The 26,884-nt window shown below is 47.6% G+C and overlaps 1 protein-coding gene across 4 annotated transcripts in view; it reads left to right on the plus strand.

The window, feature by feature from the left end:
* Positions 1 to 4,900: 4,900 nt before the first annotated feature.
* HSD3B7 (hydroxy-delta-5-steroid dehydrogenase, 3 beta- and steroid delta-isomerase 7) overlaps positions 4,901 to 26,884 on the plus strand; it is a 51,577-nt gene continuing 29,593 nt past the window's right edge. For 2 of the 4 annotated variants that reach the window (XM_082196204.1, XM_082196205.1), the window contains exons 1-2: positions 4,901 to 5,028; positions 11,233 to 11,303. In XM_082196204.1, the coding sequence (XP_082052330.1) occupies positions 4,967 to 5,028; positions 11,233 to 11,303 (133 nt within the window). In that variant the 5' untranslated portion in view covers positions 4,901 to 4,966. The remainder of the gene's footprint in view (positions 5,029 to 11,232; positions 11,304 to 26,884) is intronic. The other 2 variants (XM_082196208.1, XM_082196206.1) reach the window with 2 other exon arrangements.

Genomic DNA, 26,884 nt, shown 5'->3' on the forward strand with positions numbered 1-26,884 from the left:
TTGCCTTTATTTGGTAATGTCATGGTTGTCATCTCGGAGCCGGTGCCTAGGAATGCAGGAAACTGCTTTATACTGAGTCAGAGCATTGGTCTGTCGAGCTCTGTGCAGACTCTGGGCTGACTTGCTGTCGCTCTCTGGGGTTTTGGACAGGGGTCTTTCCCACTTGGCCTTCTCTGGAGATGCTTGGCGTTGAACCAGGAAGCACCTGGAATTGAACCAGCAGGAAGCGCCTAGAAGTAGCAAAGTTGAGGGATTTGATAAGACAAAAACCAAAAAATATAATCCAGAAACAATGGAAATGCTTAAATGAGTATTTATGTAGACAAGGATTAAATGTAAGGTATTGGTTGTGTTTAGAATAGATTTATGAGAGATTTAGAAAACTTGTTGATTAGAATATTGTGTGAGATTGTGTGGGGAAAATACAGAATAACAGATACAGTCTTGCTTAAAATGTATATAGGAAGTGCAGTGTAAGTGATGGAAGTCAATCAATGAAATGTTATTATTATTTTCATATTGAGATATTTGTAGAATAAACTTGGGAGAAATTCTTCCAACTTTTCTTCTTTTTTCTCTTTATTTTTTCTTTTTTTCTTTTCTCTCTCTTTTGTTCCTTTTTTCATGTATATGTGCTTATTTGAAACATGTATGTATGTATGTATTTGCAATATTTTGCTTATATTTTGTAACAATTATGTTAAATAAACAATAGAATTATTTTAAAAAGAAGAAGAAGCAGCAGTGGCGTAGCGTGGGGGATGCAGGGGGGGGCTGGCCGCACCGGGCGCAACATCTGGGGGTTAGGGTTAGGGGGCGCAAATCCACGGGTTAGGGGGCACAAATTACTTGCCTTGCCCTGGGTGCTGACAACCCACGCTACGCCACTGAGAAGAAGGAAGCACCTGCATGCAAAGTGATGCTCTGCCACTGAGCCTAGGCCCTTCCCCAGAATGAGGGCTGGGAAACCAGTATGAGCAGGGCTCCAACTCCCATCACCCCCAACCATTTGCTGTGCCATCCAGGACTGAAGGGATTTGTAACCTTGCAGCAACTGGGGGGACCACAGATTCCCTATCCCTTTAATAAAGCCTCGTGGTTAATTTCAGCTCTGTTGCCTCCATGCTCTTATGAAGCTAACTCTACAGGGTTAACTGAGTGCTCGCTTGGCTGCCTGAGATCCTGGGCAGAAGGTCAAATTTCTCCTGCAAGCACCTACACTCTGTTTGCACCAAGGAATTGGCTGACTGGGTCAGCAAGCTCTTTCTGCTGCGTTCCGTCTAGCCACGTGAAGCCTTCATTTAAGCTGCTCTTTCTCTTTGGCAATCACTCGTAGCCAAGTAAGATTGTTTCCATGAACACAGTCTTAACAGTGAGTCCGTGAGTGACTGTGGAGGCCAATTCTGGATCCACACAGTGGGGACATAGGTTTCTGGATGGGAGTTGATCATGGTGAGGGTTTGCCAAGCGTGCCTTCCTCTTAGCACGTTTCTCCCTTTCATCCTGAGTTCGAGCGTCTTCAGAGCCCACGGCACCTTTGGTCAAGGCTGTTCTCCAGTTGGAGTGTTCTCAGGCCACTGTTTCCCAGTTGTCAGTGTTTATACTACATTGTTTTTAGATTTGCCTTGAGAGTATTGGAACCTCTTTTGTTGACTACCAGCATTACGCTTTCCATTTTTAAGTTCGGAATAGAGTACAGTGGTACCTCGGGTTACATACGCTTCAGGTTACAGATTCTGCTAACCCAGAAATAGTACCTCGGGTTAAGAACTTTGCTTCAGGATGAGAACAGAAATTGTGCTCCGGTGGTGCGGCGGCAGTGGGAGGCCCCATTAGCTAACGTGGTGCTTCAGGTTAAGAACAGTTTCAGGTTGAGAATGTACCTCCAGAACGAATTAAGTTCTTAACCCGAGGTACCACTGTACTTGCTTTGGAAGATGATAATCAGGCATCCGTACAACCTAACCAGTCCAACGAAGTTGATGTTGAAGAGTCATTGCTGCAACACTGGTGATCTTTGCTTCTTCCAGTACACTGATATTAGCTCGCCTGTCTTCCCAAGTGATGTCAAGGATGGACCAGCCTTCGAACCTGTTTTGAATGCAGAAAAGCGGCTTTGCTACCAGTGACTGCACCTCTGAGTTCTTTGCCGCCAAGTCAGTGCAGGCCCCCATCAGGCCCCCACCTTGGTTGCTCTGGTTGATGACATTTGTCAAGAGAGAGAAGCGAGGGGTGTGTGACTGTGCGCCTTCTCAGCGACTTCCTGTACGTTTGGCCACAGTTATCCTCCTGGAGAGGCCCTGGGAGGTGGGGGTTGGGGGCCACCGTACTTCAATGGTTCTGCTCCTACCTCCAGGTCCCGTTCATCGCCATGGGAGCTTCCTTGTGGTGTTCCACAGGGGTCCATCATATCCATCATGATGCTTAACCTCTCTCTGAAGCCTTTGGGAACTGTCGTTGGGAGATTTGGAGCGAAGGGTCACCGACACCCAGCTCTATCTCTCTCTGTTCCGTATGAATTGGGAGAGGCTACAACAGCGGCAAGAGTCTTGTTAGCACAAGGATGGAAGAATGAGGAAACCCCAACGAAAGAACAGTGGCAAGAAAAACTGACAAGCTATGCGGAATTGGCTAAATGGACATATAAGCTGCATGACAAGGACAACCGTGACTTCAAGGAAGAATGGGAACTTTTTACCAATTACCTAAAAAGGCAACAAAATGATTGGGACTCCTTGGTAGGTTTTGAATAAACAGCTGCAAATTTATTAGTTGAACACATGATAGATAAGGCAAGGATATATACAATTTTATAACATGCAGAGAACAATATGCACAAAGAAATCCGAGAGGGGAGCTGAGAGAAGTCCTTGGTGGTGGGGAGTGGGAGGGAAGGGGGAAAATAATGTAATTGATTATTTGGATTGATAATTTGTTATGTTGAAATTGTTCAATAAAAATATTTTTTAAATATTTAATATTTTATTGTTGTTAGCCGCTCTGAGCCTGGCTTCGGCTGGGGAGGGTGGGATATAAATAAAATTTTATTATTATTATTATTATTTTAAAAAATGAATTGGGAGAGGCAGTTGACTTGCTAGTTATAGAGTCCGGGAGATGGGAAGATGGCCTTTTTGGGAAGACCCTCTGCTGCCCTGGAGGGAGCAAGCCTGCAGCTTGGGTACATTAACTCTGACTGGCAGCCTTGGTGGTGAGGACTGTCTATTTCCAGCTACATCTGGTTTGCCAGCTTACAGCCCCATTTGAACACACATGGTTTGGCCACAGTATCCCACACACCGGCTGGATTACTGCAATGCCTTCTGCGTGGGTCTGCCCTTGAAGACAGTTCAGAAGCTTCAGCTGGTCTAAATGCACTGGCCAGATTACCAGCTGGGGTTTTGGATGCAGTAAAACAACTGCGCTGGCTGCCAGTTCATCTCTGGGCCCATTTCAAGGCGCTCACATTATTTGTATTTGTTTAAAAAACAATTTTTAAAATTGGTCGTTGTTTTTTTAAATTAAAAGACTTAGGCCTCAACTATCTGGTGATGTGGGAGAATGCCTCCTTCCCTACAGGCTCTCTCAGCTCTTAAGATAGCAAAAGAGTGCCTTCTTGGTGAGCTCAGGGGCGTGTGTGGCTGGATGAGGGCATTTTCTCCAGCAGCCTCATCTAAGCTGTGAAATGACATCTCCAAAGAGGGGCGTTTGGCACCTCATCATCCTGGCCTTTGACACGGCTGATTGCTTTTGGACCCACCCTATTCTCTTGCAACTGTGATTTGTTTTGGTTCCTTAATCAATTTTTTATTAAAAACTTTCGACATAAAATACAATAAAAGCCAAACTAATCTGGGGGGCGGGGCAGGTAAGCCCCGCCCTGCATAACTGATCGCAAGACAAAACACACACACCCCATTTGAACGGCAATGCTTGGGGGAGTCCCCCCCCTCAAATATTTTATGAGGGGTGCAGGAGTGCCAGCTTGGTGCCGCGGCCATGGGTGCCCGGGGGCGTGGGTGCCATGCAGGGTGCATGGCCCTGGCACTGAAATTTGTGGGTGCCCGGCCCCTTCATGGGGAATTTTGGGGTTGCTCGGGCACCCAGTGTCCCAGGGAGTTGGCACCTATGGGGGAGGACGAAGGGAGTTGGCTCTATAAACCGATACACCCCGACTACTAATAAATACGTATCTATTTGTGGGAAGCAATGACAAACCTAGACAGCATCTTAAAAAGCAGAGACATCACCTTGCCGACAAAGGTCCGTATAGTTAAAGCAATGGTTTACCCAGTAGTGATGTACGGAAGTGGGAGCTGGACCATAAAGAAGAATTGATGCTTTTGAATTATGGTGCTGGAGGAGACTCTTGAGAGTCCCATGGACTGCAAGAAGAACAAACCTATCCATTCTTAAGGAAATCAGCCCTGAGTGCTCACTGGAAGGACAGATCGTGAAGCTGAGGCTCCAATACTTTGGCCACCTCAGGAGAAGAGAAGACTCTCTGGAAAAGACCCTGATGTTGGGAAAAATGGAGGGCACAAGGAGAAGGGGACGACAGAGGATGAGATGGTTGGACAGTGTTCTCGAAGCGACCAGCATGAGTTGGACCAAACTGCGGGAGGCAGTGGAAGACAGGAGTGCCTGGTGTGCTCTGGTCCATGGGGTCACGAAGAGTCGGACACGACTAAACGACAACATTTGTCTGTGTGTGTGTGAGCTTTGCCCAAGTGGTCACACGCCGCTGAACCTGGTTAAGTCGCTCTTTCTGGTTCGCTTAAACGAAAGCGCAATGCCAACCGAGCGAGGAGACCCGTGGAAGTGAGTGAGCCTGAGCGAGCCCCGGGTCTCCGGACTGCCACAGGCAGGCGCCGACGAGATCCAACCCCTGCTAGGACCTGCGGGGATCCGCCTTCCCGGGGGCGGGGAGCCGCCAGGCGCAGCAGCTACAAAGGCAGCGGCCGCGATGGGGCTCCGAAAGCAGAGAAAGGGACCGGGAAGCGGCTGCGGGGGAGTCTCTGGCACCAGGTGAGGACCCCCGGGGAGAAGCGTGGGGGGAGCGCCTTCCCCAACACCCCCCACGCCCCACCGCCGTCCAGGCTTTGTGCGCAACTTGCAAAGGGCAGGCGAGAGAGGAAGGAGCCCGTTGAAACTAAGTTCGGGTGCAGGTGGGGAAAAGGAGACGAGGGTGCCCCTGAGCACATGCAGAGTGCATTTGCCGTCGCTCTAGCTAGTGGGAGCGGGGCTTTCTTTTTTGACGAGCTGCTCCTTCCAAACTAGTGTCTTGGTCTCTCTCTATCTCTTTTTCCCGGGGTGTCTTAAAAGAGAGGATTTTGGGGTGGTTTTGGTCCCTTCATCCCTAGCCCGGCTCCTGCAGCCTCCCTTCGTATCTCCTCCGCACGTTACTGCTCCCCTGGCAGATCGATATCTCCGCATCACCCGGAAGGTGCCAAGTTAGCCGGTTGTTATTCCGCCAGCTCGGCACAACTCTGCGGAGGGCATGTGAGCTTCGTGCCCGCTGCAAACCGGGCTTACGTCGTCGGGACCTTTCTACAGAGTTTGCACCCTGCTTTCGGTGACTCTTTAAGTGCGACAAACCCGACAGGCCGAAGCTCAAAAGGTGTGGCTTTGCTCCCTCCCTCCTGCCTTTATATCCCACCTCCCAGGAGCTCAAGGTCGAATGCAGGACTCTCTTAAAAAAATAAAATAAAATTCCACAACAACCCTGTGAGGCTGAGAGGCCTGAGCTTCATTGACAGCTCGATGTGAATCGCGTTGATTGTAGATTTGTTTTGCTTTATTAATTGTTCTGCAATTAGTTGTTCTGCCAATGCACTGGCACTGCCCGCAGGGCATACAGTGCAACGATGAGAGATATATAGCTGGGCGTTTGTGGTACAAAAAGCTATGGGGTGTCTTCAGGATGTTGCAAAATACGGACTGCTTGGTAGCGAAGCAACAGGAGCGCCTCCAAACATTTGCAGGTGCAACTGAGCACTGACAGCGGCATTGTGTATGACTGCCCAGCAGTGGCGTAGCGTGGGTTGTCAGCACCCGGGGCAAGGCAAGTAATTTGCGCCCCCTAACCCGTGGATTTGCGCCCCCTAACCTGTGGATTTGCGCCCCCTAACCCTAACCCCCAGATGTTGCGCCCGGTGCGGCCGGCCCCTCCTGCACCCCCCACGCTACGCCACTGCTGCCCAGGCAGCATCCTGAACCCAAATCATCGTGAATGCGTGATATAAAGGACACCTGGAAGAAGGGGTCCCTTTGCAAAGCGGAGCTTGCTGGAAACGTGTGCCTTCCTCTCAGGTGTGTTTGGAGCTGCTTAGGGTGGAAATAGGCTTTAAGTATTGTGGTCACTTAAGTATTGTGGGCTGCCTTGCATGTGAGCCCCAGAAAGCTCTGCGACTGACCACTTGGCGGCTTGACGTGAATCGCTCTATGAAAAACGCTCAAATCAGTTCCATCTCTTCACATGTTCTGCGCACTGAGCCGTTTGAAGCCGGAGCTCAGTGTGCCTGGTTTCTCCTGAAAGGGAATTGTGGTTCAACAGCAGCAAAGGCAGATAATTCTGTGTTCTCCTGTCAAGGGCAGAAGGTATGATGTATTGGAACAGTCAGGACACCTGGGTTCTCTGTGGTTGCTGTCTCTAACCCCACCCCCCACTCCAATCAGAGCACCTTTAGGTTGCAGGCGTTGCTCCCAAACATTCAGAGTGGCTTCATAGCAAGATTATATCATTATTTTACTGAGCTCGTAAAGTGGAAAATATGTTTCGGGGATGGCAACTCCCTTCCAGTTGTGTGGTTTTCTGTGTGTGGAATGGTTGGCAGTGCAGGGTGAGGGAAATGCCATTCCTAGTTTGGGGAGGATTCCCTTGGAGGAAATGAGAGGCACTCCTTGAATTTCAGGTCGTCACTTTTATTGGTTACTGTGTTGGAGCCAGTAAGCCAGAGAAAGAACTGCAGGATGGTATTGTGAAGTCTGGAGTAAAATGCCTCGTCTTGCTGGAGCCGCTCTGTTCCATGAACAGTTGCTTGCTTTGGAGCAATGGGATGAATCTAGGAGAAGTGGGGTTTCTTTTTTCACAGTGTCCCAGTTGCTGTGAGAGGGAAAACCGTACTTGTTGGGTTTCTGCCTGTTTTGCAGGGTTTGTTTTTTTTAAATTAAAAAAAAGCACAGGAATTTTACCACGAGAGAAAAGCTGGCAACTTTACACATCCTAAAAGATTACTGCAATGCGTTATACGTAGGGCTGCCTCAGAATACTATTCAGAAGCTTCAGCTAGGTGCAGAATTCAGCGGCCAGGTTGCTCACTGGAGCAAGACGGTTTGAGCATATTACACCGATCCTGGTCCAACTGCACTGGCTGCCAATTAGTTTCTCGGCCCAATTTAAAGTGCTGGTTTTGTCCTATACAGCCTTCAACGGCTCAGGACCACAATACCTCAAGGACCGCCTCTTTCCATATGAACCTACCCGGACCCTCAGATAGTCTTCTGAGGTCCTTCTTCGTATGCCTCCTCCTCGAGAGGTCCGGAGGGTGGCAACAGGAGAACGGGGCCTTCTCTGCAGTGGCTCCACATCTGTGGAATGCTGGCACCTTCATTAAGCACCTTTAGGTGCCAGGCAAAAACGTTCCTTTTTAACCAGGCTTTGGGTTGATTTGATGGACATCCTCTGCCCTTTTAAGATGTGTTGGGGAGGGGTTATTGGGTTGTTGTTTTTATTTGTTGATGTCTTTTGTGGTTTTAGATTTTGATTTTATCCTGTGAACCTGCGGGTATAGGGCAGTATATGATGATGATGATGTAGTGATGGAGCAACTTGTGGCAAGTGAGAGAGGAGGAGTGTTTGGAAGACACGCATTTGTTGCTTCACATGTTCAGAGGTGGTCCGGTGGCCCCGAGAACAGGTTCTGGGACTACTGCAAACCCTGGCTCAAATGAAGTTGTTGGAGGAGGCTGTCTCATACTGAACCCTTGGTCTGATTGAGAGCTGGTGGTGTGCGGACTCCCTCTAGCAATTGCTGACTTTTACCCATGCCTCGTTTTCACTGGGGCTGGATCCTTTCTCCCTGACATACGAAATTTCTGGGTGCAGGGAATGGTGTGGAGAGGAGCATTGGGCTGTTGCCAATTCGGCTCAGTCATTAGAAGATTAGACTCTTGATCGCAGGGTGGTGTGTTTGAGCCCCACTTTGGGCAAAAGGGTCCTGCGTTGCGGGGGGTTGGACTAGATGACCCCCGTGGTCCCTTCCAACTTGACGACTCTAAATCTCAGCACCCTCCCGGCCTTAACACACACATTCAGCACCTGCAGTTTGAAGTGGAGCAGCAGAGATGAAGGTTTTCCCCTTCGGAGGAGAACTAGGCCTTTAAAAAAAAAATCTTTTCCCTGCTGCTTAACTGTGAAAAGATCCAGGAATCCCTGCTGGAGCTGTGAGTTGCCTGGAAAAGATGCCCTTGGAAGGGAAAAGCAGACTCTGCTTGTGCTCAGAGGCACTCTTGCTGCGGGGGACAGCTGTGACCCTGCATTCGGCCTACTGACTCTGTCTTAAATCTGACCCTTGTGGACTATAGCCTCTCACACTTTAAATTTCATGCCTGGGCCCCCAAATGCATATATATATATATATATATATATATATATATATATATATATTGCAGCCAGGTGCGTGGGAACTCCGTGTGATGTTGAAACTAGGGCCCAGGGCCGCCTTTTCATGGCTGCCCTTTTCCCCATGGGTGTTACTGGCTTCCCAACCAGCACTTGTGGTCAAATCTCAAATGTGGTTATTAGGGCCGGCCAGATCTGTCAGTTTTGGTTTCTCTCGCTGTGTCTCACTTTCCCAATCTTATATCCAGCTCTCTACCTCATGAAGAAACAAGTCCCTCATGAAAGTGGATCGGCGCTTTGGTTTGAATTCCTCCTAATATTGAATACACATTGAATCACTCCCAAATAGAAACACTTTTGCAAAGCACGTTTCCCCTAATGTGTGCTGTTTGTGTGTGCTGTTTTCACTGAAATACGCATTTTTTTAAAAAAAAAACCCGTTTAGTACCCGCCTTTTGTGCACATTACTCGACTGGAGAACTTCATTGCAAAGGGCGAATTTTGACGGCTGTGTGTGTTTTGGTTGGCATATTGTTTCGGAAAGTGTGAGTTTAAATGTGAACTGGACCTAATTTCTTCCCCATGCTTAGCGGTTACTCCATGCAAACTGTTTTTTCTTGTAACCAACTTGCACCCATTAGCCCCATTTTCTGCTGATTCCTTGGGCTGAAGTCTAAGCAATTTCCGCCCTCCCTTTCCCACAGGTGGGCGGGGTTTGCGGTCGAGCAGGGCTCACCTGGGCAGGTGCCACTCACCTGCTTGGGCCGGCCTTTGACCCGCCCTCGGCCAGGGAGGACAATGGCCGGCCGGCCAGGGGTGGGCCTAAGGCCAAAAGAAAACAGGCTGACTCTGTTGTTGAAAACTCTTTTGCTGTTCTTACTTCCAGGATCACCAACCTACCCTCCCTCAAATTAATAATTTCTTGCCTTCATAATTTCATCCTAGGTCAGCGGTCTTCAAGTTAATGATTCCTTTCCTTACAGGCTAATATTTTGCAATCCACGTCAGCGGGCGCTGCTGCGGTCGTAAGATGGCTGCTGTATTCAGAACCGGGAAGGAATTTTCCTTGCATTGGCAGGTTTCGCCTTCCCTGTAGCATTTTGTCACAACTTTGGCGGTTTTCGGCCTTGGCAAGGTATCCTTTAGTCTAACATCAAGTCGGGGGGGGGGGAATGCATCCATGCTCCTCCCAATGCGGCGGCGCTTGCAGGGCCCATTATAGGTTAAAAACCGGGAGTCCCTGGCCCATGTAGGTCAAACTCCCGGAACGAGGTCGGTGGAAGGGCATGCTGTGTAAGTTTGCGCTTTACAGTCCCTTCTCACTGGACGTCATCTGCCTGCATATCCTCAGCCAGGCTGGCTGAGAGGATTATTTGCCAAGGCCTGTGCCAAGTTTCCCACTTCTGAAGCTCAATAAAGTTGTGGCCAATTTGAACCCATAATCTGGTCTCTTGTTTCATCATTTGGGGTAAAAGGGTAGGCACCACAGACAGGGTTTAGCGTGTGTGCCCGCAAATGCAGCAATAACCCTTTAGGGCTCTGCTGTTGCCAGTTTAAGTTCAGCTTTGCTTGCTGCTGGCGTGCCAGTTCTTCAGGAAAGGAGCTCTTCTTTGATCTGGAGAGGATTTCGCAGCCAGCTGCTCTTCCTATCGCTTGGTGGGGTCAAGGGCTTTGTGTGTGTGGATTTCCTTCCTGCCAAGGCCCCAGGGTGGGAATTGTGGAGCTGAGAGAGCTTCAGCTGGTGCCCAGTGCTGCCACAGATTCTGAATTGTGTTTCAAGCTGCATGCAGACCACACACTGAAAGCATGTCCCCGCCATGACTCCTGGGAACTATAGTTTAAGGGTGCTGGGAATTGTAGTTTTCTGAGAGGTAAACATCAGTTCCCGTGGTTTTTTTTAAAAGGGAGGGAATGTGCTTTAAATCTGCTGGGAAGTATAGCTCTGGGAAGGATAAACTAAAGTTGCCAGGATACATTGGAGGCAGAAAAGGTGCTTTAAATTCATAGTGCATATGCAGCCTAATGCAGGAATGGGCAGAAGGTACATTAGGATCTACTCGTAAATCTTTGGGTGGTTTTTTTATTGGATCACCAAGGATTTCTGGTAGGGTTCGAGTCAGAAATAACATAGTTCCTCACACCCTGTCCTTAATGCTGGTGCAATTGTTTTACTTGTTTCTGTAGTCGTATAAACTGGTTTTTCTTGTTTTTAGTTTTTTTAATTAAATTGTTATATGCATTAGTACAAATTTAGATTACTGCAGAAATCTGATGAAAACAAGTTTGCCTCACGGTCTCTTATTTATCACCACTTATGTAAATATTTATGTGACTTATGTAGCTTAAAGTTCATTTCCAGGTGAAGGAAATGCCAAAAACAATGTTTTATTAAAAGTCACTACTTACATGCAGTTTACAGACTTAAAAACAATTGCATCCACTTGACTGATTTCCATTCCTGACCACAGGCGAACATACAGACTGCAGCAATTTCCTCTTCCTTTTCCGTTCTTATCATAATTCTCAGCCAGTCAGCTAGATGCCTAGCCTAGTAGCACAGAGAAGGAGAGGGAGCTGATCCTTGTCTCCTTTTCTTTCTCCTATTCCAGGGGTGGCCAGCTCCCAAGAGACTGCGATCTACTCACAGAGCTAAAAACTGGCAGTGATCTATCCCCTTTTGGTTGGTTCAGGTCAAAGTTGTTGAGCTTTTTTAGGGGAGCCAAAGTTGCTGAGCTTCTTTGGGGGGAGGCAGTGATCTACCACAGACGTCCAGCAATCTACTGGTAGATCACAATCTACCTGTTGGACGTGCCTGTCCTATTCCTTCATCTCTTGTCTGTGGAGAAAACGATCCCTGGAAGACTCCACCAGCTGTGTTTATGTTTATCTCTTTGAACTACGCTCAGTAAACTAGCTGTATTAGTCTCGGCTGGGGTAGCCAACGCTGGTGGCCTCCCCGATATTATTGGACTACAACTCCCATCTGCGTTAGCCAGCATGACCAATGGTCAGGGTTGATGGGAGTTGTAGTCCCACATCACACAGAGAGTGCCACGTTGGCTGTCCATAGGCTCCGTACACAATATTCATTCATTCTTTCATTGCATTTATATCCTGCTTTTTTCTCCAAGGAACCTAGGGTGGCAGTTAACACGCAGGGAGGGGCTCTATACTCAACCTGCTCCTTATGGGAGGTGCGGCCAGGCCAGCTAGGAAGGTGTGTGATATTTCCAGGGTCACAGAAATTGCTGCAGGCCCCCTGGCGATGGCAAAAGCCTCTTTCGCAACCTCATTGCCAGCCAGTCCCTTCCCCAAAAGAATCTAGTAACTGAAGCAGGCTGTTCTCTTAGGGGCTAGTTCATCCTCTTTTGCATAACAGGAAGGAAGCCACTTATTATCTCAGCAAGGATGTGCTGACCTGGGCCTAGCATCCAAGATACGTGACTTCCTGTCATGCAAAGCAAGGAGGGAAATCTGGAGGTAATGGGGGACAAAGATGGACTGGCATTTGATGGGGAGGAAAGATGGGCTGGCAACTCAAAATATGGGATGCCGATGACTTGGCACAGATGCCACAGGAAAGCTGCACACGTGAGGCCGTGCTGATCCCACAATAAACACCTGTCCCCCCCCCAACCAACCCCCAATTTGTGCTTTCTTTCTCACGGGTTGTGTGGCTGGTTTATCCTTCCTGCGGCATGGAGAAGTCGGTGAAGGATGTAATTCGGCTAATGTAGCTTCTGTTTTAAATCAGCCTCCCACCCCTTTTGTTTCCAGGCAGTGTGCAGCCTTCCTGGATTAACGTTGGCTGGGGGACGTGTGACACTTCTCTCTCTCGTTTGTTGACACTTTGAACATCTGCATCCGAAAAAGGGCTCTGCGTCACTTAAAAAGTGCCATAAAGCATTTGGAAGATGCCTTGATGTGGGATCAGGCTACGAACCTCCCTTCGCTCAGTGCTGTCTGCTGGGGTTGCCCAAGCTCCTTTAAAAACAAACCAAAAACCTAGGGTAGCTGAGGAACTGAAGGGTTTTGCTTTCCCCTCCTTCCATATCTGTGCAGTAAAGCAGAGGTGGAGGAGCCTGAGGCCTGTGTGGACCTCCAGGCTTCTGTATCTGGCCTGGGGGGCTCTCTCCAGGTCTCATGCAGGCCACCCCCCCCCCGTAGCAACACTGCTCACTTCCAGGCCACAGCCCTGCAAACGTAAAATCCATCTTTGTTGCCCACCCATTTTTTACTCTGGCTCTGTCTACCAACAGACAGTCAGAATAAAATCCGCCTGCCTGTTGTTGACATTTGTCTATCTCAAGAGACAATGGAGTGCGCCTCCGGGGGTGAAGTCAAACTGCTGTATTAGTAGTAGGGCCTTTTCAGTACTGGCCCCGACTTGGTGGAATGCTCTGTCACAAGAGACTAGGGCCCTGCGGGACTTGACATCTTTCCGCAGGGCCTGCAAGACAGAGCTGTTCCGCCTTGGACTCAGTCTGACACTTATGTTTCCCTCCCCTTATGGCCTTGATTTATCGGCTACTTTTAAAATGAGGCTGCATTTAAAATTGCATTTTAACCTGTATTCTAAATTGGTTTTTCCTTTTCCTTTCCCCCCTATTATGTTTTTTACTGTGATTTTATTGGTGCTTTTCTCACTTCTGCAGCACTGGGATGTGGCAGGAACAGCATCTTCCTGGGAATTCTCCCTTTTATCCAACCTGCTGGGATTCTGCAGTGGCTTCTGTGCCTCCTCCACCGCTTGCCCTCCTCCTCTGCCCTCGCACAGAACATGCTGATCACTCCCCCAAGCTCTTGCAACCTTGAACACCCTCCTGCTGAGGTGGCACTGGGTCAAGGCTGAACAAAGCAATAAAGCAATTTTTCAGCCTTGATCTTTTTACCGGGAGCAAAAGCGTCCGAAGGGCAACCTCCTCCTCCTCTTCAGCTGACTGTTTTATTGGTGGCCTGCAAAGTTGTTTGTTTATTTGCTAAGCAGGACTTTTAACTCTTGGCATCTCTGCTGCTGGCTGAGCCCTTTGCACTGGCAGCATTTTTGGCCTGGGTTCAGAATCTTGTTCTTTCCCCTTGCAGGTCTCTCTCCCTCTTGCCCTGTGTCAGCTGGAAATTCAGTAGGATGCTGAAAGCCATTCTCTGCCTCCTCCTGGAACACAGCATTAAATATATATATATGCTCCAGAGCTCAGATCTAGGACTAAACCACAGAAAACCAGGCAGCACCCTTCCTCTCTCTAAGCAAGCTCAGACAACCCTGAACCTTCTCCTTACTCTCCTTTAAACTGCAAAAGCCTCATCTCCTCCTAGGAATCTTTGGTCTTAATTCCCATCCAGAGCTTATAGGAACTGGGGGTCTGGGTCTCCAGCTGCCAAAACACTTGGGTTTCTTCTGCCTGGCGCGGAAAAGGCATTGAGCTGAATCAACGCTTGCGTATTCTTAGTCTGCTGACTGCATAAGTAATAGCGACGCCTTTTCACAGCCAAGCTTCGTACACCTGACTTGAACAAGCGGAGGCAAGATTTGATGGGGTTACGTTGCCAAACGTGTGTTGCTGGTGTGTTTGCCCACAATACAAATAGCCTTGCTGAAACTCTTGGAAGCCGCTGTCTAATTATAGGCCATGAATCACCCGGTGTGTGTGATGTATTCCTTTTTAGAAGTCTATTTTCTGCCTTTCATTGTTTTGCCTCCAGTCTTCTGCTGCCTTTGAATGGCTCTGTGTACCGCAGCCAAAGTAAGTTGACTTTCGTGACTAATTAAAGGGTCCTGCGAGCCCAAAGAGCCCAGTCGTGGAAGAGCCGCTCCTGTCGGAGGTAGTGCAGTGGCCTCCAAATTGGATGGCTTCAAGAGAGGATCGGACTAGCCATATTAATTTGTATGCTGCTGAGGGGTTTACACAATTCAAAGTGTTGGTGCTGTCCATTGAAGCCCTAAATGGCCTCTGCCCAGTATACCTGAAGAAGCGTTTCCACCCCCATCATTCAGCCCAGACACTGAGGTCCTTCTCCAAGGGTCTTCTGCTGGTTCCCTCAATGTGAGAAGCAAAGTTACAGGGAACCAGGAAGAGGGCCTTCTCGGTAGTGGTACCCGCCCTGTGGAACACCCTCCCATCAGATGTCAAGGAAATAAACAACTACCGGTATATTGACTTTTAGAAGACATCTGAAGGCAGCCCTGTTTAGGGAAGTTTTTAGCGTTTGATGTTTTATCAAGTTTTTATATTCTGTTGGGAGCTGCCCAGAGTGGCTGGGGTATTAATAATAATAATAATAATAATATTACAAAACAAACAGACAAAGGAAAAACAATGCTGACATAAAACTCTGCTCATATACTAAGCAAAAGAATGGAAGATCTCCCCGAGATCTCACAATGTCTGTGTCTCACACCTGTAGAAAGGACTCTGTGAATTGAAAACAGAGATGTTTTATGTACCCTTAACTATAAACATCCTTTAATTAAAACTTTTATTTTTTTAATTGACAGATTCATAGACGCTGAGGCTATGAATGGCTTCTAGTGATGATGGCTAGGTTGTTCCTCCCGCCTCTTGAGGCAGTATTCCTCTGAAAACCAGCTGTTGGGAATCACAAGGGCAGAAAGCGTGCTGGAGGTACTCAGGGCGGTATATAATGAAACAGTTCTGCTAGTGCACAGATTTCCATTTGTGCAACAGAACTTGCACAGCAGAACCTCCCCCCTCTCTCTCTCCCCATGCAGCCTCCAAATCTGCTCTGGAGGGTCGGGGGAAGACCCAGAACAGATTTAGGCAGCGCATGGGGAGAAGGACGGGAAGTTCTGTTGCACAGCCAAAAGTCAGTGTGCGAACAGAACTACTTTGGGGGACACTGCCCTCAGACCAGGGCCGGCACAAGACATTTTGGCACCTGAAGCGAACCACAAAATGCTGCCCATCCCCCATTGGTCAGGGAAGAAGGGGTGAGGGAAGGTCTACAACAGGGGACTAAAGATCTGCATCAGGAACAAGGGTGGGAGGAGACAAGCAGCACCTTCTATTCACCAAGAGGTCTCTGTAAGGGGTGGTGTGGGGAATACCAAAGAGGCGGCAGATCTGGCCTCCAAGGACCTTGCTGCAGATGTTGCTGCCATTGTGTTGGTGGCGGCAGCAGGTGATGCATTCCTCGGTGCCTGGATTTGCTGACCCTGTGGATCCTGCTGCCCAAGGCAGACACCTCACCTTGCCTCATGGCTGGGTCTGCCTGCCTCAGGCTCTGCTTGTGGGCTGTCCGTAGGCATCTGATTGTAAGAACAGAGCCCTGGCCTAGACGGGCCTTGAGTCTTCTCCAGTAGGACTCTTCTTGCATTCTTTCCTGGTGCAACTCTGTTGTCCAACTCTGTTCTCTGGCCACGGATCCTTCCAGTCGGCCAACGATAGCTCAGGGGCAGAACAGAGGATTTGCAGCAGAAGGCCGCAGGTTCAAATCTCCTTAAAGCAGCAAACGGCCAGGGTTTGCTGCTCTTCACAAGCTGTAACATCCTCTAGGCAACCCTCTAGGATACAGAATCATAGATACATTAAAGGCCGTCTTCTCAAAGGGCAAGTTACTCTTGGGTGCTCTCAAGACGGACTTTTGTCAAGCGTAGGCGCCAAGCGTGCTTCTGGTTTCAATTATGAAAGAAGCGCCTCTGTGAGCAGTCCAGAAATGTGGGAAACATGACAGCAGAATGTAGGGCTAGGTCCATCTGATGATGGTTATGGCAGGGATAAGAGCGTCTGGGCAGAGATGGATCTTTCCAAGTGCCAGTAAGCATTTTGGGTGGTCTTGGCAGCACACCCACTACCTGTGGATTGTGGCGCTGCCACCTTTTCCAGAGTCTGACATGGATAAAGCTTTTCTCAGCATGAGGGAGGGGGGCGGGCTATGTTTGGGCTTTCTCATTATTTAACAGTTCCCTTACTCAATAGTTTTTGTTGCCTATTCCACCAGCTTCCTTCAGCTGTCCTGCTTGGCTTCCTCCTTGGACCTTTTCTCACCCAACCTTTCAACTGCCACTCTTTGTGCTCATCCCAGCCAAACTCGCGTTAGCCTCTTCCTTTGGCAAAACTGGACCGCAGGCATTCCGTGCCTCGTTGCTCTCTGAGCTGCTGGTTCCAAGTTTTCCTGTTGGCCAGCCAAGCTGACAATATTTCATTTGTTCTGCAGATCTGGACTGTGTACATTCTGTGCCTCGTTGCTCTCTGACCTGCTGGCTTGTTGCTGAGGTCACATCTTATCAGCCAGCCTGTGTCCTGTGACCATTGGGGCAATCCTTTTGTGATGTCCCTCAGCCCCAGCCCTTCTGTTGCCTCCTCCTCCTCTTCCTCCACTTTATATCGTATCTCTTGCCCAGCCACCATTATCTTTCCAAATTATGCCAAAAATCCATCCGTTCCCTTATCTCCTATCAAGAGACAGCTAACTCCTTCCTCCTTCCTTGTGTCTTTTCTCATCCCTTGACTACTTCGGTCACGTGATATTTTCTCTGAGCACACCTGCATGTCTTTGGGTCAATGGTGTCATTTTTTTTGGGGGGGGGAACTCAGCTCAGCCCTCCAGGAAAAAAAGAAGAATGCTCAGCTGTTATGACAGGAGGGTGCACTTATGAATGAACAGCTGTGTAGAAACATGAAAGGAAAGGAGATAAGAATCTATTCTGTGCAGGTTGCCTGCTCTTTCAGGGCTCTTAATTGGTTAATGGAACTGGATTGCAGAAGTTCTGGCGTTGGCGGTGACTTCAGGATTGGGTTACAGCAATGCACTTCAGGATTGGGTTACAGCAATGCACTCTAGGTGCAGCTACCCTTGTGCTTGATAAGGAAGCTGAAGTTATGGAAGAATGCTGAGACAGACACGATCAGCGCTTTCTTACAACCAAGCAATGTAAAAATTTTGTAAATAAAAACTTTGTATTTTTAGGGTCCATCTAGCACATTATTGCCTGACTTGTCAGTGGGTCTCTCTTGCCCGACCTGAAGATGCTGGGAATTGAAACTAGAATCTTCCGCTTGTGAAGGACAAGTTGCTTAGATGGATCGCCTTTGCCATTGTTTTGATGCCGTGGGCGTTCAAACTTTGAATGCCTTCGGAGAAAGCCTTTCTCCATTAGCCTTCACCTCTGCCACAGAATTCTTGCACGTTCTAAGGCGCGCACACAGAATACCTGCGGCACGTGACATAATACCCCTTTTCTTTTGGCCATATCTGCCACTTCTCTGATAATCCCTGATAAGCTTCTGAAAAAGCCCATGAGTTTTCTCCAAGACATGCTTTGAAAGCCTCAGCTTTTTAATGGACAGGTTACTGAACAACAAAATGCACTGAAATTTAATTGGGATGGTCTCCGCTTTAGATATATCTTAGTGAACTGCACAAGTTGCAGTCGTTTTCAAAAATACCGTGTGAATTTGCGTAATAGGACAAAGCACTTATTCTAAAGGAGCGGCTGGGGGGGGGAGCATACTTTGGTTGTATTCAGCTAAGTGCCATTCATGAGTAACCTACTGGAATAAATGGGCATATGTTAGTTATGCGTATCAATTTCAATGCTTCTGTTCTGAGTTGAACAACTTTGGATACGTCTGTTTGCTTTTTGTAAGGCAAAAAAACACAGAGGCATAATCTCAGAAATGGTATTCCCTGTTCTCTCTTTCTTTCTTTCTCTCTCTCTTTCTCTCTCTCTCTCACACACACACGGAAATGTTTTTTTCCTGAGGGAATATTGCTATTTGCAGTTTGCAGAAGTTGGAAGGGGAGAACCCGTCTGTGGTCTGGTCTTCCAGAAGTTGTTGGACTTCCAACTCCCATCAGTCCCAGCCAGCAGTACCAGTAGTCAAGGAAGATGGGAACTGTAGTTCAACAGCACCTGGCCACATCCTTGTCTTAAGCGCTCCATACATCAACATAAAAGCTAATCTGTTCACCGTTCGGTTGAGAGATCCTTATATGCCGTCTGTTTTCAATTGCTTGATCAGTGAATTGGGACAGCAGTTTCAAGGTTGCGGTGGTGATGCATTTCTGAGATTACCTGAGAATTAGCAGGACTAACTTGAGTGCTGCATAGTTTTTATGTCTGATGTTTTATTATGTTTTTATACCTGTTGGAAGCTGCCCAGAGTGGCTGGGGCAACTCAGCCAAATGGGCAGGGAACAAATAATAATAATAATAATAATAGCCACAAGAATCCAAGTCCATCACCAATGTCCTTCGCTTTCTGAGCCTTTTTGAGCTCCTTCAGAAAATGCTGTAACTTTTAGAGGAAGAAACAGTTCCCTGTTTTCTTTTTCCCGTTTCCAGTACTGTATAGACTTCTAAATATGTCAGGCATGTGGAAGGTTAGAAGGAGAAGAAAAGGGAATCTATTTGAACAGCAGATGAGGATTGGTCATGATTATGTGGTTTGTTTTTTTCCTATAGAGAAGGGTTATCTGTCATTTTTATTTCTGTACTTAGTGACAGCTTTGTTCGGGTGCTTTATAGAGATAGCAGAAATCTAGAAAAACAGGTGTCTGCCCTGGAGCAAATGTGGGCCGTGCAGAGTGTGGATTGGAGAAAGAGATAAGAGGTTTAAAGCTAATCAAGCAAAGTAGGGGAGGAAATCCTCTTAAGTATTTATATGTGAACCTGCAATCCTGTGTGTATTTACATGGAAATAAGAATCTCTGTTCAATGGGATCTGCTCCCAAAGTCCGTGTACACAGCATTGCATTACTCGCAGGGGATGAGAGTGTGGAGGCTGATGCAGAGAATGGCAACATGTGCAAATGGCTTTAAAAGGTAAAGGTAAAGGTACCCCTGCCCGAACGGGCCAGTCTTGACAGACTCTGGGGTTTGTGCGCCCATCTCACATCTATTGGCCGGGGGCCAGCGCTGTCCGGAGACACTTCCGGGTCACGTGGCCAGCGTGACAAAGCTGCATCTGGCGAGCCAGCGCAGCACACGGAACGCCGTTTACCTTCCCGCTGGTAAGCGGTACCTATTTATCTACTTGCACCCGGGGGTGCTTTCGAACTGCTAGGTTGGCAGGCGCTGGGACCGAACGACGGGAGCGCACCCCGCCGCGGGGATTCGAACTGCCGACCTTTCGATCGGCAAGCCCTAGGCGCTGAGGCTTTAACCCACAGCGCCACCCGCGTCCCTTGCAAATGGCTTTAGATACCTATTAAGTCCATAAATTACCATATAGCAGGCACCCCCAAACTCGGCCCTCCAGATGTTTTGGGACTAAAATTCCCATCCCTGACCACTGGTCCTGTTAGCTAGGGATGAAGGGAGTTGCCGTCCCAAAACATCTGGAGGGCTGAGTTTGGGAATGCCTGCCATATAGCATATATTCCACACAAAAAACAGAGACTACCGTATTTTTTGCTTCATAAGACGCACCTAGTTTTTAGAGGGGGAATGCAAGAAAAAAAAAATTATTTAAAGGGAGCGCTGAGCAGAGCCTGTATGCATCCCAGGCTCTGCTCAGCGCTCCCTTTCACGAGCTGCATGGAGCGTGTTTGTGGCTCTTGGGGGCTTTTCCCCAAGGAGGGAGAAGGGGCTGCCCTCTGTCCCTTCCCCCACCTCCCGCAAAAGCCAGCAAGAGCCGCGCTCCCTTTAAAGAGCGTGCAGAGCGTTTGTGCGGCTCTTGGGGGCTTTTCCCGTCCGTCTCCTGCCTGCATTCGCTCCATAAGACGCACACACATTTCCCCTTACTTTTTAGGAGGGAGAAAGTGTGTCTTATGGAGCGAAAAATACGGTATTTGTTGTTGACAAAGGACAGTTGGACATATAAAGGGCTCCATTACCTTCAGTAGCTTAGGGCCTCATCAAACCTAAATCCGGCCTTGACTATGGCAATTACATACTGCTGGACTAATGAATGTATCCTAGTGGGAACAGAGCACAGGTATAATAAGCATTAATGCAAGTGCTGGAGTCTCCCATTATTATTTTTTTGCTGACTGCAAAGGACCAGCACAGAGATGGGCAAAGCATCAGATGGATAAACGCAAAGGCCTCTAGGCCAACACCTTCGGTTATGTTTTAGGTGGAAGTGGGATTACTTCCCCCAGCAATTTTAAAAAATCATAATCTGCATCTGTGCACACAAATGAGCATAGGAAATGTTGCAAATATCTTTCTCCTTTAGTCTTTGCTATGCATTCCCTCTTCTCCTTTTTGGGTGGCTATAGTGGGCCCACTGTTTCTTCCTGAGATGTGCACAGAGTTGGACAGTTGTGATGTTGGCAAATTCCTGATCTCCTTTACCTTACTAGTCTCGGACTGCTAGCCTGGTTCCTTTTGCAATGTGCCTTAACTGAAGAAGAGGTGTGTTAACAGGGAAAGCGAGGGTTTGGTGTTTGAGGGACATGTCTCCCTTGTTTTGAGCATGATTTGAAGGAACTGAGAGAGGTGGGGGGGGTGTGAATCCAGGTGTTCTGCAAAGGAGTCATTTTTCTGGTATTTTTGGAGCGGTTTATAGCCATTAGGGGTGGGGTGGTATTGGAGGATAGAATACTGTTTATATTTTTTAAAAAAGAAATGGAATAGACACATTACTGTACAGTAGTTTATCCTTCTTAATGACGCTCTAACACAAATTAAACATAGTGGCATTTTATAAAAATGAATATGATGGGTGGAGTGCTCAAATTTTATAATTATTGCCAAAATTTAAAGCTAAAATGAGAGGGAGAGGGTCAGGCTGGAAGCCACAGCTGGTGACCCCTGGGGTCTCCACCCTTCCTTGTTTGCAGACCTGAGTGGTGTGAACGCCCCTAGTTTCTGATCCAAAGCTGTACGCAACTGGTGTGAGATAATCTGTTTGTTCAGATGCATCCTTCATTCCACTGTTTTCTTCATTTATCATCATTTGGTAGCTGATGTGCAATGTGTTGGTGTACATACAGTTTATGATTTGAGACCTGGGCCAAAGAAGTGTCACTAAGCTGTTGTCCATTTGTCATGGCAAGAATTGAGAAACTCCCTAACAGCGGCAGAGGATTCTCGTAAATAGAAGCGCAGCTGAAAGGATTCCGGGATCCTATAGTGCATATGATGCAATTTATGCAGGTTTCTGGAAGGTGGGGCTGCGGGGGGAGGGGGCTTCTAAGGAATTTGGGGAGTGATAGTGAGAAAGGATTCAGTTTATACATTACTGAAGTGGACAACTTCACCAGAACATCAGTATCTTTTGAAATATCAATACTGTACTTAAATTTCATCCAGCTCTACAATTTTATGAGTCTATGTTTAAGGAAATAGAGTCATCCGTTACCCTATATAAATATGATTTAAAAAACTTCAGAAAGATGTGCTATTCTGTGCAAAGTGATCTCTTATAGTGGAGACATAGCAGGGTGGCAAAGGCTGGCAAAGAGACCCATCCAAAATGCAGTGGTGCCTCGCAAGATGAAATTAATTCGTTCCGCAAGTTTTTTCTTCTTGCGAGTTTTTCGTCTTGCGAAGCACGGTTTCCCATAGGAATGCATTGAAAATCAATTAATGCATTCCTAGGGAAACCGCCTTCAGACCAGGTCCGGGAACAGTCTGTCCCCCGACCTCTTCTGAAGGCTGGGGGGGGGGGGACAAGGGCGTTTCTTCCCACTGCCAGCCTTCAGAAGGCTGTTCTCTGCTGTCCCGGGGAGATTTTAAAATGCTGCGGGTCGGCAGCGAACGCTTCGCTCCCGCCCGCCTGCATTTTAAGATCGCCCGGGGCAGCGGAGAAGTCTCCGCTGTCCCGGGAAGGCAGGCGGGGGGGGGAGCAAAGACTTTTGCCCCCCGCCGGCCTTCAGAAGAGGTCCAGGACCTCTTCTGAAGGCCGGCGGTGGGCAAAAGTCTTTGCTCCCGACCGCCAGCAATTTAAAACAGGTCCCCGGAGATTTCCCTATGGGCTTTCGTCTTGCGAAGCAAGCCCATAGGGAAATTCGTCTTGCGAAGCGCCTCCAAAACAGAAAACCCTTTCGTCTTGCGGGTTTTCCGTCTTGCGAGGCATTCATCTTGCGGGGCACCACTGTGCTTCCAAGATTGAGGAACCAGAGATGTCACAATTTCTGAGGTGGCAGAAAGGGCGGCAAACATTCAGGCTACAGGTGGTGGATTTGCTTTTGAGAGTCTCCCTGCTAGTGGGGAAAATAAAATCAAGTAACTATAAGCTCCTGAGAGGGAGTCCAGCCCTATTCCCTATATTTGCTAGTTTTTCTTTTATGATTTCCCACCCTCTCCCCACATTTTTTTAAAATGGCATCTCCACCTGAGTTTGGAAGTAGCACAGTCCATTCTGGTAAATGTACAGACAAGGCTTCAAATCTCTATGGCAACGGGGCAGGCCTTTTTGAGGTGCCCAAATACCCATTGTCTTTCTGTTAATTGGTAACTCTGGCTCTCCCGCTCAGGCACTGAGAATGTTTGACCAAGCAGAGGACGGCATGAGGAAAGAGGCAGCCATTGACATGCCACCTCCTCTCGCTGGAGGCAGGATGCCTCTGGGTGCCAGCTGCTGGGAATTGCAAGTGGGGAGAGGGGGCTGTTGCTCTCGGGTCCCCCCTGCCAAGCCTCCCACAGGCATCAGGCTGGCCTGGGTGAGAACAGGGACTAGGCAGGGCCAGCCCACCCATGAGGCAAGTTTAGCTCAAAACATGGGCAGTTAAATATTTGAAGAGCAATTCAGAGTCTCCAAAGGGGTCCGTAGCAAAACCTGTATAGCTAGAACAAGGGCAGAACATGTTTGCTCAATGGGTTACCAGTTTACGTGGGCCGCTGCGACTGAAGTAAGCCGCTCACTTTCTTGGAACGTGAGCAGGCAGATGCAGCCTATTAATCTCTCGTGTGCTATTACATTCATTATATCGTTGCTGCACTAACTATGTTGTAAACTGCGCTGTGGCGGCTGCCTCAGGTGGCAAGATCCACAGGGGCAGCAGATCCAGCCCACGAGAAATGCATTGTCCGTGGCTGCCACTTCCTTGGCAGCCTCCATCCCAATTCTACCTCTGCTGCAGCTGCTTGGTGAATAGGGGCTGCCCTCTGGGGTCTCCTGGGCTCTGCACCTGCCTGGCATAATTCAAAGCAGGCCCTGCTCCTTCCTCCACAATGGTCTTTGAGATATATATATATATATATATATATATATATATATATATATATATATGCTTTCGTAGATTTTCACGGGTACAGGAATGCAGGTTTTGGTGTCTTCGGGTGTCTTCCCGTGTAAGAGTCGGGGTGTCTGGGCGACGTTTCGACGAGGTCTCACTCGTCATCTTCAGGCTGGTGCTTTCGGCTTCTTGTTACTGGAACAGAGCAGAGTCTGGTGTTTGAGTTCCTATAAATACTGTTGAGGGGTGTGGTGTATAGCCTCCAACGCATTTAGTTGGCCAGCCACGTACATTGGACAAACAAACAGACGAATAAATGCACGTATCGCAGAACACAAGAATGCCGTCAAAAAAGAAGAAAAAACTTCCTCTCTTTTCCAACACATGAAAGAAACAGGACACGAAATTAATTTTGCAGATTCCAAATTGCTCTTTAACATGGAACATCACCACAAGAGAATAATCATGGAAGCCATCGAGATAGAGAAACACCCTCACAACATGAACAAGCGTGACGACACGTCCCACCTGCCAGACATCTGGAAATTAGCCCTCCCCACAAAAACCGACACCAGAACCAGAGGCACACAGAACGCCGTCACCATTCAACCACACCAGACCCAAACCCAGACCCTCTCCACAGACATATTACAGACTCCATCCAGTAGCCAAACTATAGTGGCACCTCCAGATGCTGCACCCCCCTGCAATCCCTACACAGATCTGGCGGGCACAAGGCACAAAACCACAGCTCGCCCCTATACACGAAGCCAAGCCAGAGCACAACTAAATGCAGCACAGCCATCTTCTCAGAAAAACTCTTCACAAGCTCAAGAGGTCAAGACACGAAAGCTTTAGCAACTAATCTACACTTAATGACCCACCCAGGGGTATTCAGAATATCACTCATGAAATCACTCAAGATATCCCTCAAGTAATTAAGGAACAAAAGAAGAAAAGGCACACTAATCTAGGAACTTCCTCTCTGCCCAGAACGTTGGAGGCTATACACCACACCCCTCAACAGTATTTATATATATGCTTTCGTAGATTTTCACGGGTACAGGAATGCAGGTTTTGGTGTCTTCGGGTGTCTTCCCGTGTAAGAGTCGGGGTGTCTGTGCGACGTTTCGACGAGGTCTCACTCGTCATCTTCAGGCTGGTGCTTTCGGCTTCTTGTTACTGGAACAGAGCTCTGTTACTCTGTCGAAACGTCGCACAGACACCCCGACTCTTACACGGGAAGACACCCGAAGACACCAAAACCTGCATATATATATATATATATATATATATATATATATATATATATATATAAAACATATCAGTTCCAACAGTCTTACAACACAACTTCTCATCTTATTTTAGACTTCTGTCAACACCCCTGATGATTTTCCATTTTTTATCACTTATTCTTCATTTCTTAATTTCTGTATTACATTTAATTGTCCTTAACTAATAATTCTCTTCATAGTCTTTCTTGCAGTATTTCAAATAATCCACCTTACAAAACTTCTTGCAGTCCTACTAGTGTAATCTGTTCACCACAATTCCTTTTCAAATAGTTCATATATTTACTCCAGTCTTCTAAGAATCTCTGATCCCGCAGGTTTCTAATCCTTCCTGTTAATTTATCTAATTCAATGGTGTTTGATTCTTACGTGAACCTTCGGGTAAAGTTCCCGATGTAGATCTTCATTGTCTCCTTGTTCCTGATGTAGATCTTCACTGCCCGCTTTTTCCTTGGCCTGAGGAGGACCAAGAGCCATTTTTCGGTTTGCCTCAGGTGCTGAAATATCTCAGGGTGGATCTTTGGCTCTTCTTACATTGATGTGCTTCTGTGTCGCCCAGGGCATTTTCTCCAAGTTGCAGATGTGCGAACCCACAGGCCCCAAATCACTGTCGACCTCTGTTCTGTTCTGCACCCGCTGACCCCCCATGTTCAAAGTTTAGCTCTAAACATGGGCAGTTAAATATTTGAAGAGCAGTTCAGAGTCTCCAAAGGGGTCCGTAGCAAAACCTGTATAGCTAGAACAAGGGCAGAACATGTTTGCTCAATGGGTTACCAGTTTACGTGGGCCGCTGCAACTGAAGTAAGCTGCTCACTTCCTTGGAACGTGAGCAGGCAGATGCAATCTCTCGTGTGCTATTACATTCATTATATCGTTGCTGCATTAACTATGTTGTAAACTGCGCTGTGGCCTTTTGATAAAGAGCGGCATATCCCAAATAAATCTACTGCTGCCAACCCACAGATTTGGCTTAGGGGCAGAAGATGTTTAGAGCACACGAAAAAATGTGGCTGGGCCAGCTACAGTGGCAAAGTAGGGAGTCACAAAAAATCTAGAGGTGGCAGACAGATGGATAGATACAGGTTGAATTGATCTACTTTCCCCTCCCCTAACGTGCATTTAGAGGGGGGGAATAAATATTATAAACCATTGGTGGCATTGCCCATGGATACAGGGGTAGGGCTTGTGTACTAATGACTAAGGTGGAGCGAAATGATGTAACAGCCGACTTAATAGAAATGAAACAAATAAGTGTTCCTGTGAATTGCTTGTTGACAGAAATGTCCCATTGTTCTGCAGTTCACAAGAAGGCACAACATGTGCGTAAGGGAACATACGTTTTCTGCTGAAAATCTATTATTAAATAGTGGTGATGCACGGGTGATTTGTTTTCCACCTGGGTGTGAAGAGGAGAGATTATATTGTCTATTTGGATTGATTATAGAGACAACTCTACAGAGCTCTGAGTAATGCGCTTGAATGCCAGTTTCTGGAAACAACAGAAGAGGAAAGTGTCCCTTGGTTCATGTCCTGCTTGGTGATTTCCCACAGACATTTGGCTGATCCCTGAAAGAACAGGCTGCTGGTCCAGATAGGCCATTGGCCTAGAGAGCATTGTGACTAAGCAGTGTGTAAACCTTTCAAAATGAGCAAAATAAAGATGCAACTGTCTCTTCAGGAATAAAAACCAGCCCAAGAACCAAGAGGACTCTTTGCGTTACGACCATTGTATCAATATTGGCTTCTGAAAGGGGGCCTTGTATAGGACTTGGCATCTATTAGACAATACACCAGTGTGTGATATCAGGCCTGTAGTTGCTTTTCACGAGAATTAAAAACGTAAAAGTTTAGTTACTACATAGAAATGCCTTGGTAAAAATTA

Source organism: Podarcis vaucheri, assembly GCF_965113315.1.
Source record: "Podarcis vaucheri genome assembly, chromosome: 13".
In the NCBI taxonomy this organism is placed as follows: domain Eukaryota; kingdom Metazoa; phylum Chordata; class Lepidosauria; order Squamata; family Lacertidae; genus Podarcis; species Podarcis vaucheri.